This window comes from Balaenoptera ricei, chromosome 2, assembly GCF_028023285.1.
Source record: "Balaenoptera ricei isolate mBalRic1 chromosome 2, mBalRic1.hap2, whole genome shotgun sequence".
NCBI classification, from domain to species: domain Eukaryota; kingdom Metazoa; phylum Chordata; class Mammalia; order Artiodactyla; family Balaenopteridae; genus Balaenoptera; species Balaenoptera ricei.
Genome location: NC_082640.1, coordinates 165,702,618 through 165,716,967, shown reverse-complemented (window position 1 = coordinate 165,716,967; position 14,350 = coordinate 165,702,618). Strand labels below are relative to the sequence as shown.

Sequence of the window (14,350 nt, the reverse complement as noted above, 5' to 3'; positions counted from 1 at the left end):
TTTTGCCACCACATGACTGTGAGGAAGTTATTTACGCTTTGGTCCTCAGTTGTCTCATCTGTAAAATGGGGATAACCTTAGTATCTACATTATACAGAGGAATGAGGATTAAGAATTGTATTCAAAATTGAATTACATTTTTTTTTTAAATAATGTGAGTTTTTTGTTTTTTGTTTTTAATTTATTTTTGGCTGTGTTGGGTCTTCGTTTCTGTGCGAGGGCTTTCTCCAGTTGTGGCAAGCGGGGGTCACTCTTCATCGTGGTGTGCGGGCCTCTCACTATCATGGCCTCTCTTGTTGCGGGGCACAGGCTCCAGATGCGCAGGCTCAGTAGTTGTGGCTCACGGGCCTAGTTGCTCCGCGGCATGTGGGATCTTCCCAGACCAGGGCTCGAACCCGTGTCCCCTGCATTGGCAGGCAGATTCTCAACCACTGCGCCACCAGGAAAGCCCTGAATTACATTTTTATAGTTAGTCTTTCATTATCCTACTAAACAGGATTAGGAGTAATTGATCATTTGCTTCCTAGGCCAGTGGAAGTCCAGCTCCTTAAGCCTCTGAGATAAAGCAAGTACTATAAACAGTGTATTGTATCAGTTCTTTATGAAACGGAGTCTTAATTGTGAATTTCTGTGTTTTCAAATTAGATATGAAATTTATTATCTTGTAACATTTTCAAAAGAGAAACACTCTTTAAACCCCCATGTGAATGTCCAATTTAGTTCTTCTAGAAAATTGATTTAAGAAAATTAAAGACAGGTTAAGCACCTGTCATTTCCTGGTGCCATTATTCATAAACTTGAGAAATTGTTCCCTTATTTCTACCAGTGGAGACTTATATGTGCCCTTTAATGCATTCAACCATGTAAGGCAGAAGTAATTAATCAACTTAAAAAATAAAAAGTTTCCCTGACTCTGCATGAGATATTTTGCCCTAGGAACTGGCATGCTATAGGTCCTCACGGCACCTTTAAAATCCAAGCAAGTTCCCTATTTAGACTTCCCATCTGCCATTAGTTCTTGTCTCTCTAGCACAGTTAGCTTTCGGGGAAAAGTGAACTTGAAATGCCACGTAATGTGACAAGACTCTAAGCACAGAATCCCAGCCAGTCTCACATTAAAAAACAAAAAACGGAGTTTGAACGTGCATATGCATACTTTTAAGTCTATATGAAAACGTGGTAGGTTTAAGCACACTAACATGCATATAGAGGGAGAGAAGGCCAGAAAATAAATGTACTCCCCAAATACCACTTAATCATGAAATTATGAGACCTGAGGTGACTGCAGGCCTGGACTCATTATCTTCATTACTTTATGTCTTATTGTTGCAGATGCCTTAGAAATCTCAGCATCTGTACATGTAATTTCCTTAAAATAAATGCAATTAACTTTTTTCTTTGTATAATTCTTACATCTTTTACATATGCATATTCTCCCTCCAGTAAATTAAAAGTTCCTGCAGAAGAGAAAGTGTGCCATCTACGTCTTATGGATCTTTTTGTGGTATCTAGATATACATTTGGTGTTACTTAACTGACTAGAATATAAGGATGAAGAGAAGGACATGTGTACCACAAAGGATTTCTGATATTGAGCAAGATATTGAGAAACAATCCATAAATGGAATATAAAATAATCACAACTACAATAGATGAAGAGAAAGTATAAAGATGTTAATGGAGACGTGGGGGGTTAGGGGAGGGAAGTAGAAAAATAACCAGTTAAGAAAGAAGAAGCCAAGCAAATTTTTAAGGTTGAAGGTTTACTCAAAAAAAGTAGCCATTTGAATATGTACCCCCAAAACATAATCAAATAGAATAAACCAGTATGTGTAAACATGCTAGGAAAAAACCTTTTTAATGCATCACCTGATTGATTGAAAATTTTAAGCAAAAATATTTGCATAACCTGCTAGCTTTACAGTAGGGAAAGAGATCATTTGCTTATTTTAAGATCAAAATGAGTATAACATATTTAACCCAGATTCAGAGGGTCACTTTTGAATGAAAAAAATTATGGGATGGAAAAAAAGGAAATAAAGTTTTAAAACTACAAGTTGTACCGAAACCATTGTTTATGAAGAAGATTTTATCCAATGCATAAAATTTTGCTTTAAAATCACCATGGCATTGATTTGGATTTTACTATTCAAGGGCCAATATAATTCTTGAGGAAAGCTATAATTTTACTATTTAAATGAATATAGCATATATGGTGACTAAAACTACTAGTTCTCCTAAATCTACACATTAGGGCCTATGTTAAGAAACATGCCATTTTTTTAATTGCAGTATAGTTGATGTACAATGTTGTGTTAATTTCTGCTGTATAGCAGTGACTCAGTTATACGTATATATACACATTCTTTTTTATATTCTTTTCCATTATGGTATATCTCAGGATATTGGATATAGTTCCCTGTGCTATACAGTAGGACCTTGTTGTTTATCCATTCTATGTATAAATAGTTTGCAACTACTGACCCCAACTTCCCAGTCCATCCCTCTCCAGCCCCCCACCCCATACCCCCAGTCCCCAGCAACCACAAGCCTGTTCTCTATGTCTGTGAGTCTGTCTCTAAGAAACATGTTATTTTGATTAATCTTTCCTATTCATGAAATAATTAAATAAAGCTATTTAAAATGCATGGCAGTTTGAGTTGAGCACATGCCACAAAAAAGACTAACAGTGTAAGTGTTAAGCGGAAGGAACAAACTACTTGGAAGGAACAAAATACTAAGTCTTTTAAATGGAACTCGAAAAGGAAGTTTAAGTGGAACTTGAAAAGTTATGAATGTGAAGAAACAGCATGTACAACTTCCAATTTCAAAATGGCCAAAGTAAGGATGTTTCTACTACTCTCTCAAAAATCACATTAGAAGAATACAAATATGAAGAGATAGAAACAGTGGTTTACATGTTGACAACTAGAAGACAACTATAATGCCAAGTCAAAGAACATCGAAAGAAGAAGGGTAAAATGCCTCATAACAGAGGTGAAACCCAAATGCCTGTCAAGGGGATAGCTATGGAAAGCAAATTTTATTCACCCTGTAGAATTTCTGAAAGGCTTTTGAGCTAGTGGTACCCTTTTATTGCAGAAGGAGAGGGTGGAAATGAGTACATTGAAAGTGTCTTCAGGGAAGAGTTAGACCCTCCACTGTGTCTCCATCCCTGCTCCTCCACAAACCCTGCAGGAGATGTAAGGCTATGCTCTGGAGAAGCTCTGGATGGGAGAGAACAGCATCAGGGTGAGAGAGGGATAGGAAAAGTAGATGAAAGTGAGTATACCAGATGATGAGAACACCAGTTCCTAACCCAGGCTAGTTCCAAAAAAATTGAACTCCCCTGAGAAAAAAACCCTGACGCACATATAATTTGGGGCCTCCTCCCACCAAAAAAAAAAAAAGAAAAGAAAAAAAGCCATTTGACCATCTGATTAGCCTATTATTAAATTACATAATTCTCAGGTATTATTTGTAATAAATTCTATGCTATGCATTGGTAGCTAACAAACCATGAAATCTTATGGCTTAGCACCATAAAAGTTGATTTTTCACTCACATTAAGTCCAATATGGTGGGCGGCTCTCCTCTATCCTGTAGCTCTGCCATCCGGAATATGTGGCCTCCAGGGTCCTTATGGCAGGGTCTGAGGTGGAAAAGGGAACACACAGACTCTTAACTGTCTCAGTCCAGAAGTGACACATGTCACTTTCCTTCATAATCTATTGTGCAGAACCGTTCACGTAGGAGATGTAGGGGAGTATGTGGAATAGTGGGTGGTCACTAACTTCCTGACAGCTCTGTGCAAACTTACGTCCAGGTTCTTGCAGGACACTTTCTTCCCATGCGCAGCCCTAGGGTTTATTTTTTATTTCATTGAATAATTACAATTCGTTTTAAATGTAAAAGCTAATATCTGTGTGCCTACCCTGTGACAGGACTAAGAATACAGGGGTGTATATGGTATAGTCTCTGGTCTCAAGGTTAGAATAACCTAACCTCTTAGTTCAACATCTGCTTTGAAATAATTTTCAGAGCATTCCCTCTTAGTGGTTATATCAGTATGTGTAAATCAGTGACTAGCTAATCAAAGACTGTAGAAGTTATTGATTTGTAATCAACGGGACCTTGTGTCCCTGTCGCACATATTTAATTTCAGATTATTTCTTCCAAGTCTTTTGAGAACTACTCCTTTCCGTTTTAACTAAAATTATTGTTGAGAGCTCTTTTCTTCTTTATAATGGCAACATGTGAGGATCTCTAATATGCTCCATAGATAAGTAACTGCAAATTCATCTATTTCTCAGTATTACCTTATGATTTATTTCTGATGTTCACTGAAGCAGGTTTGTAAATTAATATGAAATTCTCTATAGAAAGTTTGATAGTATATCAGTTGCAAGCAGTTATCTAGGAGGAGCTTTATATTCAAATCAGTCTTGCAAATGCATATCATATTCTTCTTGAAAAATTTTTTTCTGATTTAGAAAGATACATTTATCTTAGACATACTATTTGTTATTTGACTCTCTAAATCTACAGCTTGAACTGCTTATACCAATGGTACAACTGATTTTTAGTACTTGGATTCTGAAAGTATTAATCAATTTTTCATAATGTTTGCTTGCCTTGTGTTTTCTTTTCTAGAGTACCCGAGTGGCCTTAGACCATCTGGAGTCTGTGCCTGAGAAACTGAGCCTACTAGAAGATTTCAAAGGCTTCAGAGTGAGAAAGAGTTGGCTTTTCTCTTTCAGTATTTTTATCTGAGTGAGAACACTTGACATCTTCCTGATGTGCAAAGAAAATTGTAGGGAGGGAGGAAAGACCAAAAAACACTGGGGACTCTTAACACTCAATCTTATCAGAGCTTATTGACATTTCTGAAGCCAGCATCGAAAATAATGGAACTTACATATTCGCACAATATAGGAAAATAGAGGCTTTTACCCTATTACCAGAAGCTCATTTGGCCCCCTAAAGCTTTAACTATAATTTAGAAAAACCTAAGAATTGAAAGGAATTACACATTCCTTTTAATTCTTTTAAAAGAATTAAATGACTTTTTTGATAAACAATTTTAATTTATGAATTATCTTCTTTTTTTAAATTATAAATTTCCAGAGTACTGTTTGTCTTAGAGGTACAGTAGTGCACAGGTTATCCCTGTACTACAATATATGAATTCAGATCCACATAGAATTTTAGATTTTATATCCAATGCTGTTTATTGATAGAACTCTAACCACAAAGGATTTTATTATCAAGCCAGTTAATTACATGTCGGGATTTACCTACTGTAAATATAACCCTGACACCCAGTCCTGCCAGACAAGGTCCAGGCCAGACAGCACATGTCCCCATAGGGATGCATACGTTAATGGACAGTTTTAGTGATTTGTAATTTCTTGACCCTGTATGAACAAACAAAGATGAGAGTTTCTCTTTGAAAGCCATTTAACTGTTTATTTCACGTTAGCTTTAAAATATAACTTATATATAGATTCTGCTTAACTCTAACATATTATTTGAGGATATAGTGAGTAAGAAATATAACCAGATCATGCCATGTTGATTTATTAGAGGTACCGATATGCTGTAACTTTCAAGGTCTACCCTATCTTAAAATTTCATTAAGTGTATTTTGCTAGTTCAGTAACTAAACATTTTTGAGTGGGATCTAGGGTTGAGCTGACACATCTAGAAATCTAGAATATCACTTATAGAATAAAGCCAAGTGTTTCTAGTATATTTTACTAAAGTTTTAATTCTTTCTCATGATTTAATTGCATATTTGCAGTCTAAATCGCTATCAAAGAATTATGAAACCAGTGTTCAAGAAGATGTAATTTCTTTTCACCCTTATATGACCCGATGTGGAAAGCAGACAATATATTACACCCATGTCCTTTCCAGTTTTTTCTTCTTTAGCTAATAGAAGTTATCTAAGTGAATGAAGGGCAAGCACCAGAAGGTATTAGAAACAAGTGGCATTTGCCATTGAAAAACTAATGCCTGTCTTACACCAGCATAAAAAAAATAAAGTTTAACCTCCAGTGACAGCTCATTTTTCCCCCAGTGGTCTGCATTAAACAGAATGTTCATAAGAGTAGTTTAAAAGTTGTGTTCTCTACTATTGCCAAAAATGTTTTATTATTTTTCATCTTATAGGCTAGTGATTATCTACAAATCTAGCTTATATGTGCACACACTCACATAGGAAGGTGCCTATATAGTGAAACTTTTAGGGACAGTGCTTTTCAAAATTCAGAATTGTACTTTCCAGTATTAGTCATTAAAATTGAAACCTTTACCTTTAAAAGGGAAAGGAGTTTGTTAGCAAGTATTATACACTGCCATGTGGCAGGCAGTAGCTAAGTACTTTACATTACATTTCTTCAAATCCTCAGAGACACCCTATAGATTGGCATTATTTTCCCCCATTTTACAGCTCAGGAAACTGAGGTTTGGGGTATGTAAATTAGAGAAATCTATGATCTACTTCTCTGTGTTTACAGCAAAGCCCACCTGCTTTGCCCTACTGCCTGTAGCTTGAAACCCATTCTATATGTACTCTAAAGCCATATGTATGATTAAAAAGAGGTCATGTAATCAATTTAATGAAAACAACTAAACATAGCCTTAAATAAAAATACGTGAAGCCTTTAGGTTTTTAGACATAGATTATATTTTTCAAAACCCCTAAACTTTCTAAAATTCAGTACGCTGTTAACAAGAGTTCAAAGACCTAAGTTCTGGTCTATGCTCATGCACCAGACAAAATCACTTAATATCTCAGGGAATATTTCCTCATCCATAAAATATGAGAGACTTGAACAATATTATCTCTGTTGTTCCTCCTCACACCAGCATCACTAGCATATATGTGAAAATGCATTTCACATATTCTTTTGGCAATACTGTAGTCTATGACTCTTAAGTATGAATACAGACCTCAACTTATTTAGATGGTTTTGACTTTATTCTTATTTAAAGGTGTCATAGTCTCTCTCATTTTTTTCCCCCTTATTTTGAAAGAAGCGGTTCAACTCCACAATCCTACATTTAAACATTACATATTTGATATGGAGGAGAGGGAATAGCATTGGGTTCCAAGCCCAATCTGCCACAAATTGCCTAGCCTTGGACAGGTCATTCTTAACTTACCTGGGCTGTAACTTTTTTTTTTTTTTTGAATAAAAATGAGAAATTTGGAATTCTAATACCCCTTCCAGTTTGAACATTCAAAAAGTTCTTTGGGGCTATTTGGGGAACTAAATCCCATAGGTGATTTTTCTTACATATGAAAATCAGTTGCCCTAATTCTAATTTCTCCCTAATTCATAATAGAAATGTCTAAATAACTGGCGGTGGTGACTTATTTGCTGTGTTCTATCCTCTCTCCCCAGAATGAAGGAAAAATAGAAAGGAAGGAAGGCAGGCCCTGGAAATTTTTTCTGTCTTAATTTATTACCTGAATTTTTTTATGTTTTTGAGGGCAGATGAGCTATCCTTAGGTTTAAAAATCTGCGTGATGTAATAGTTAAAAGTCAGAATGTTGAACAAAGAGAATATTTTGATGCCAAGTACTATTCCAAGGGATAGTATATAACATCCCAAAGTGGCATGGTATCATTAAGTTCCATCTTTGGACAACTCACTGTTAATTAAACCTTTTTCCCTTCCTTCAACTAAAGGAAGGAAGTCATTTCAGATTGGCCTGGGGACTAGCAGTGAAAAGAAATGCTAATAACCAATGTGGGACCCTGTTTTTATTTTCATGATAGCATCCAAAGTGATCGTTTTCTTCTTTATCCTTGGGAACCTATGATTCCTCTATATATCTCTCTCAACGGCTATAACGATTAATCATCTATGTATCAAAACTTTCTTATTTTAATTTCAAGCACTGGTTTTTCTTTCATCTACCAGTTTAGACCCTTTGTTGTTTTTGCAGGGTTCGCGCAGTTTATCTGACAGAATTGACGGGAGATATTCTAAGTACAGAGTTCACAGAGAATCTCTTCAGCAGCGGCTGGATGACACCAAGTACAGAATCCAAAGCTTCAAAGTAATGCCCTTTATATACACTTTCAGTCTTTGGGCGTTATTCATGTTTATGGCTACAGCTTTCTAAGCAGCTGCTGTAGGTTTTGTGTAAGGGTACTACTTATAAAAGATATTTCTTGATGTAGGAGATAGATTTTCAATTCTGTAGAAGTAGAGAATAGAAATCCAAAGATTGTGTTTATAACTTTTTACCTGAGAACTCATCTTTAAGTTTATGCCATTGTTACTTAATATGTTGTTTGTCTATGGGAATTGATGCTGCTTAAGAAATCCTGAGCCAGGAAACCTCTGGTCTCTAGAATGGTCAGAGGCTTAGTGTGGATGGTGGCCCCCCTCAATACGTAAGTCCAACTACTCTCGGTGCTGAAGTCCCCAGTAGGTGAAGTAACACATAGTATTGCATAGCGTTGGCAGTTACAGTCATTCCTTTCATAAGAATAAGAACTCCATATTACTACTTCAGCCTATGGTTCACTAGTGTGGAACCAACATAGGAGACTGGGAAGATCTGACCATATTGACAAAAAGCCTACCATTCCCTAGAGTCTGTCCAAGATCCATGTGGGGTATGGGTGACTTTAAACTCATTTGACCCTGAGGTTATTAGCCTAGAGCAGGGCTTCTTAACCCCGGCATTAGTGACGTTTGTGCCAGGTAATTCTTTGTCGTAGAGGCTGTCCTACGCATTGTGGGATGTTTAGCAGCATCCCTAAGAATCTACTTACTAGATACCAGTAGCATTCCCCATCCCGAGTTGTGGCATCTAAATGTGTCTCCAGATATTGCCAAACATCCCCTAGAGCAGCGGTCCCCAAACTTTTTGGCACCAGGGACCAGTTTCGTGGAAGACAGTTTTTCCACGGACAGGGCAGGGGGTGGGGGGGAGTGAGGGATGGTTCAGGCGGCAATGCGAGCGATGGGGAGTGATGGGGAGCGGCTGATGAAGCTTCACTTGCTCGCCCGCCGCTCACCTCCTGCTGTGCGGCCCGGTTCCTAACAGGCCATGGATCGGTACCAGTCCACAGCCCAGGGGTTGGGGACCCCTGCCCTAGAGGGCAAAATTGCCCCCCATCGAGAACACTGACCTAGAGAGAATCCATCTATATTCTAATGTACACTCCAAGTTGATTTAGAAAATAAAAAAAACTAAAGGTTCTTTTGGCTCTTTTATATATTCTTACAAACTTCAATATATATGAATATTCATTACACTGTATATATTCACTTATTTCAGCCAAATATAATTATTTTTAAGATGCTTCTTGCCTCCTCTGAAGATAATTGGATAGAATGCTCTGTGGATATAAAGACAGTATTCATTTACATAAGTCCTCCCTAGCATGCTTAAAATGAGCACTTCACTTCCCCATCTCAAACAAAAATTTAACACAATTATGCCATGCTATTTATACCCTTATTGTAAAGAGGGCATCCTGTGGCTTTGTGCTTTTTTACCTTTGCTTTTTATATTGGTATTATTTACTATAGTAGTGACCTTGTTGTCTCATATGGTGAATTTTAAATTGTCTTCCAACATTCTCATCAGGTCCCATATACTCAAGCATTTCTCCACCACTGAGAGGAGTGCCACTAACTTTAAACAGAAGTGAAAGGCTTAGGTAACAAGAGCAAATAATAGTAACGACTCATTATTGAGCATATATTAGAACAAACTACAAAAAATTGCTCTTTTTGCATGTGTCTCATGCTTTATGTGCATTACCTCATTTAATCCTCACAGCAACCCTGTCAGTTGGCACCATTATTTTTCCTTTTTTACCATTGAAGAAAACAAAGTTATAGAGCAGTTAAGTGGTTGAATCAGGGTTCAAACCTAAATCTGCCTGGCTTCAAGAATCTATATCCTTGAGCACCAGGCTATTATAGCATAAATTTGTACCTGATATTCCTTAATTTTTTTAGAAGTCACCAAATGTAGGGACTATATCTTTAATAAATAAAAGTCAGTTGTCTCCAAAAGTACATAAACACATTATATGCCTCTTAATTCAATAGAGGTCTGGATGCAAATGAAGCATTTAAAACATTACTTCCCAATACAGTTAGATCCGGTATTAGGTAAGTCAGTGCTGTCTAGTGGCACCCAAATTGCTATAAATCAATACAATTTCCATAACAGCATATGGCAAAGCTATGAATGTTTAACACATTCAGCAAGTAATCTCATTGGCGTTCTCTTTAAAATTACATTTGCAGCTGAAGAGGAAATCAAGGCTGGTTTGTGAGGCCAACACTTATCAAAATGAGAAATAAGGTAGAAAATTTTGCAAATAGGCAGTACAAATATAAGGAAGAGCCACAAAGCACATTTTGTGATGACATTGCCCCACATTAATACTAAACATTTTTAAATGTTAATCCATTTTACTGATGAATATGTAGGTTACTATCATGTGTAGCAGATGTCTGGCCTGAAATAATGTAGTGATCTAACGTAAAACTCATGAGAATATCACATCTTTTGTAGTCATTGTTGAGAAAAATGCGAGAATGCATTTTTGTGAATTGTAGATACCAATGATCATTTGCTTATATGCTTTTTATGAAAATAAGTTATTTATCAAGAATGAGAGGGGAGGCAGCTTCAAAAGAAACATGAGTTCATATGGGCAGTGGAAAAGTTGTTAATTTCTTGGCTTCGTGGATAATCAGAAAAGCTACCTCTGATTAACTATTGACATCTTGAAGAAAATAATAAGAGGCATTGAGACTCTTTCTATCAAGGGATAAGGCGTCCCATTTACTACATCAGTTTCATAAGACGTTATTTCAGCAGCTCTTAACTTCTGTCATATTTTGCTAGGACAGAGTTCAAAGAAAAGGCTCTTGAGTTCATTGGTTCTACTATAAACTGTGGTTCCAGGAAATCACTTAGTGTAGGATTCAGTTTAATGCAACAGACATAGACTATACAGATACTATATTGCAAAAGCACTGCACTACCTGTTGGAGGTGGAAGTGGCAGGATGTATAAACATGCAGAAGGCATGGTCTTCAAGTAGGGAGTAGTAATCTAGTCATCTTAATCCTTATAGATAATTCTTGCACAGTTGTTTTAGAGCACAGTTTGGCAAACTACCACCCATGGGCCAAATCTTGCCTGCTGACTGCTTTTGTAAGTAAAGTTTTATTGGAATACAGCCACATTTATTTATTCACGTGTTGTCTGTGACTGCTTTCATACTCAGTGGCAGAGTTGAGTAGTTGCAACAGAAACTGTATGGCCCACAAAACCTAATATATTTATTATCAAGCCCTCTATGGGAAAAGTTTGCCAATTCCTGGTCTAGAGAAAGGAGAAATTACCAATCTACTCTTACTTCCTTTACACATTATGTAAAATATTCTCTTTTCTTTCTTTACCAAAACATACTACCCAAGCTCTTTATAAAGTCATAATACTATCCATTCATTCAACAAATATTTATTGAGTTTCAGCTATGTGCCAGGAACTTTATAGGCCCGTGGGAATCATGTCCGTGAACAAAACAAAGATCCCTGCCTTTTAGAGCTTCTGTTCTAATTGTGAGATGTTCAAGTTTGTTCTTGTTGTTGTTGTTAAATACAACATTCAGCAAACCTTTACTGAGTTTACATTGTGTATAAAGCGCTGTGCTGGAAGCCAGAGAGGATGATGGCATAGTAAGGAGAGCCATTATCAGTCCTTAGGAACTCAGAGTCTTCACACAGACAACAGTAGTACAAAGGAGAAAGGGGTACATGCTGTAAGGGTGACCCAAAAAAACTGCAGTGGGAGTTCAGAGAAGAAAGATGCTCTCAAGTCTTGAAAAGAGGCTTGTGATGACAAGGTACAGGGAAAAGGATCACTATTAGCATTACAGTTGTAGACCCCTGACTGTATTACTGTTGGCAGACAAATAACTGTTGGACTAGCAGAACTATGTTGGCAGCTGGCTGCTCTCATGTTGTTGCTGATGTCAGAAGGCAGTGAGACATCCAATATGGCCACACTGCTGGTGGAGGGGAAGTATAGCAGAAAGTGTACAAGTCAGGTTCTCTTTCAATCCAGAAAGAGAACCATCTCCTGCTGTTTACTCCCATGGCAATCACCAGGACCAAATGATCAGATTTCTAGAAACCTATTGAGATTTTTAGGAGGACCAATGTCCACAACTGCTGAGAGCATAATGTAATATTGTACTAAGCTTACCAAGTTAACTGGTCAAAGCCTGATCTAAAAGTTTAAATTTAGAATTCAATTCAAAGCTGAATCTGACCCAAACTGTCTCTGTGTAGACAACAGAAGCATTTCACAGCTTCTCGTTCATGCGGCCTAACTGGGTTTCTGTAGGACATACAGACTTCCTTGCTGTCCCAGCTGTTTCAAATAGAACAGAATGTTCAAAAGTCAGCCAATAACACAGCATTGCTAATCTGAATTCACGAAAGAGCATGGTTTTGTCCAAGATATTCCCATTTGCTACCTGCCCTTTCTGCTCTCTACCCATGCTAAATATATGGTTTTAATTAGCAGTGGATTTTTTAGTAAAATCACAAAAGGCATATTTTGTTCCCATCCTTCCTCCTCCTGAAAAGAAAATCATGATTTTCAATTTCTAGTAGAAGAGTTAGTATGCAATTTCTTTTTAAAGAAGCAGATGTTTTACAGGATAAGATGAGGTAGGTGAGGAAGTGTTGATAATGGCTTTCAGCACAGGTTATGAAGGCAGAGTTTGCCGAAGCCCTTTGTCATATTTGTTCAATGTAAGCATGTGTATGCTATAAGAATGTGCTTTGCTTCTGGAAGCTATTTCTCCCTCCTTGAATCTCTCCGTGGTTTGTTTATGCTTTGCTCATAGCAATTAATGGCTGTTAGCACTTTCTTTCTAAGGTCAGCTATTTCTGTACATATCTTAAATCTTCTACAATGGTAGCTTCTGAAGCATGCAATGCATAACTCCTCGTGCAATTCAAGACTGTAGATGATTTTTATTTAATGACTACTAAAATATATCACCAGTGTATTATTCAGATAATTTTACAAATATTGCTTGGGAACAGCAGTAGCAATCATGGGGGAATTTGAGGGAGCTTTAACCCCACAATACCCCAGTTATCTCATTTATAACCACCTCTTTCCATGCTTTGTTAAGAAATCCCATGTAATCTCCTACGTAAATATAACTCCATGCTTCCCCCAACCCCAAGCAATTTTGCCATCCTTTAAGCCTCTTCTATATAGAGATTTAGGGTGCAAGGCTAATCTTTAAGTTAACATAAAAGAAATAGTAAGATAACTATAGGTAAATACTGAAATCTGGGAAATGCTATTCTACTGGATTGTATGATTTTTGAGGGTAGACACTGTCTGCCTTATCTTCGGCTCCAGAATACACAATTCATGCTAAATTGGTGATTAAACTTTCTTTTTTCTAACTTTAGCCTTTTATGGAATTCTAACAAAAATTTAATTGCTGTTTTTCCAGTAATCCTTAGATGACACATCTGAAACCTCGTAGGCAATCAAATCATGCTGAACTCTAAAGCAATTTTTATGCTTTTGAAGTGATCCAGCCATAATATTTAACTAGTTGATTACATCTTGCTCTTTAAAAGTTAAGCAAAAGGTTGCCAAATGAGTTGGTATTTTTCTTTGGTAAAAAACCTGAAAATAGCAATGGATCAAAAGTGCTTATTTAGGAATCAACATGGGTACTTAGATGAGCACATTTTTTTAACTCTACCAAACCCAGTTCCCCTAACAAGCCACATGCTTTCTTCACCTTTCCCAATAATTTACTCAACAAGAACATTAAGAAAGGAAAGATTATGAAGGAGTTTAACTATAAAGATACCATTGTTAATCATGTCGAATTCAAAATTCTAGATATGAATACTAGATACATAAGGAATACCAATTAAATGTCTTATTAGTTTTTAAATAAACATGTTATAACGTATTCATCCAAACAATCACTGTTTCCTTTGAAATAGTCACTTTAAGAGAGGAAGCACTGATTCCAGTGAGGCACCATCATTATAAAATATCTCTGCATCCCTGCTTTTGTTTCTTAAGTCAGTGACACCTTTTTGAGTATCCTTGTTTATGGCAAATTTCTACCCACTACGAATATATTCAGTTTCTGAAAATGGATTAAAGTCATGTAGAGCCAAGTCCAAAATGAGTAAAAAGACAAAACAAAACAAAAACTGAGTGTGATCTTTTTCATTAGTGAGTCACTAGTAATATTAAATTTTATACCATAAAATAATCAATTGCATAAAGGTAAATTTA

General features: G+C 36.6%; 1 protein-coding gene and 1 long non-coding RNA gene across 4 annotated transcripts in view; one reads left to right on the top strand and one right to left on the bottom strand.

Moving 5' to 3' along the window:
- LOC132360719 (uncharacterized) overlaps window positions 1-14,350 on the bottom strand; it is a 75,822-nt gene that overhangs the window by 22,815 nt on the left and 38,657 nt on the right. For both annotated transcript variants that reach the window (XR_009501164.1, XR_009501165.1), the window contains exon 3: window positions 3,566-3,652. This is a non-coding gene — a long non-coding RNA (uncharacterized LOC132360719). The remainder of the gene's footprint in view (window positions 1-3,565; window positions 3,653-14,350) is intronic.
- Window positions 1-14,350, top strand: part of CEP128 (centrosomal protein 128) — a 428,617-nt gene that overhangs the window by 401,248 nt on the left and 13,019 nt on the right. For both annotated transcript variants that reach the window (XM_059915805.1, XM_059915804.1), the window contains 2 exons: window positions 4,654-4,731; window positions 7,961-8,074. In XM_059915805.1, coding sequence (XP_059771788.1) covers window positions 4,654-4,731; window positions 7,961-8,074 — 192 coding nt within the window. The remainder of the gene's footprint in view (window positions 1-4,653; window positions 4,732-7,960; window positions 8,075-14,350) is intronic.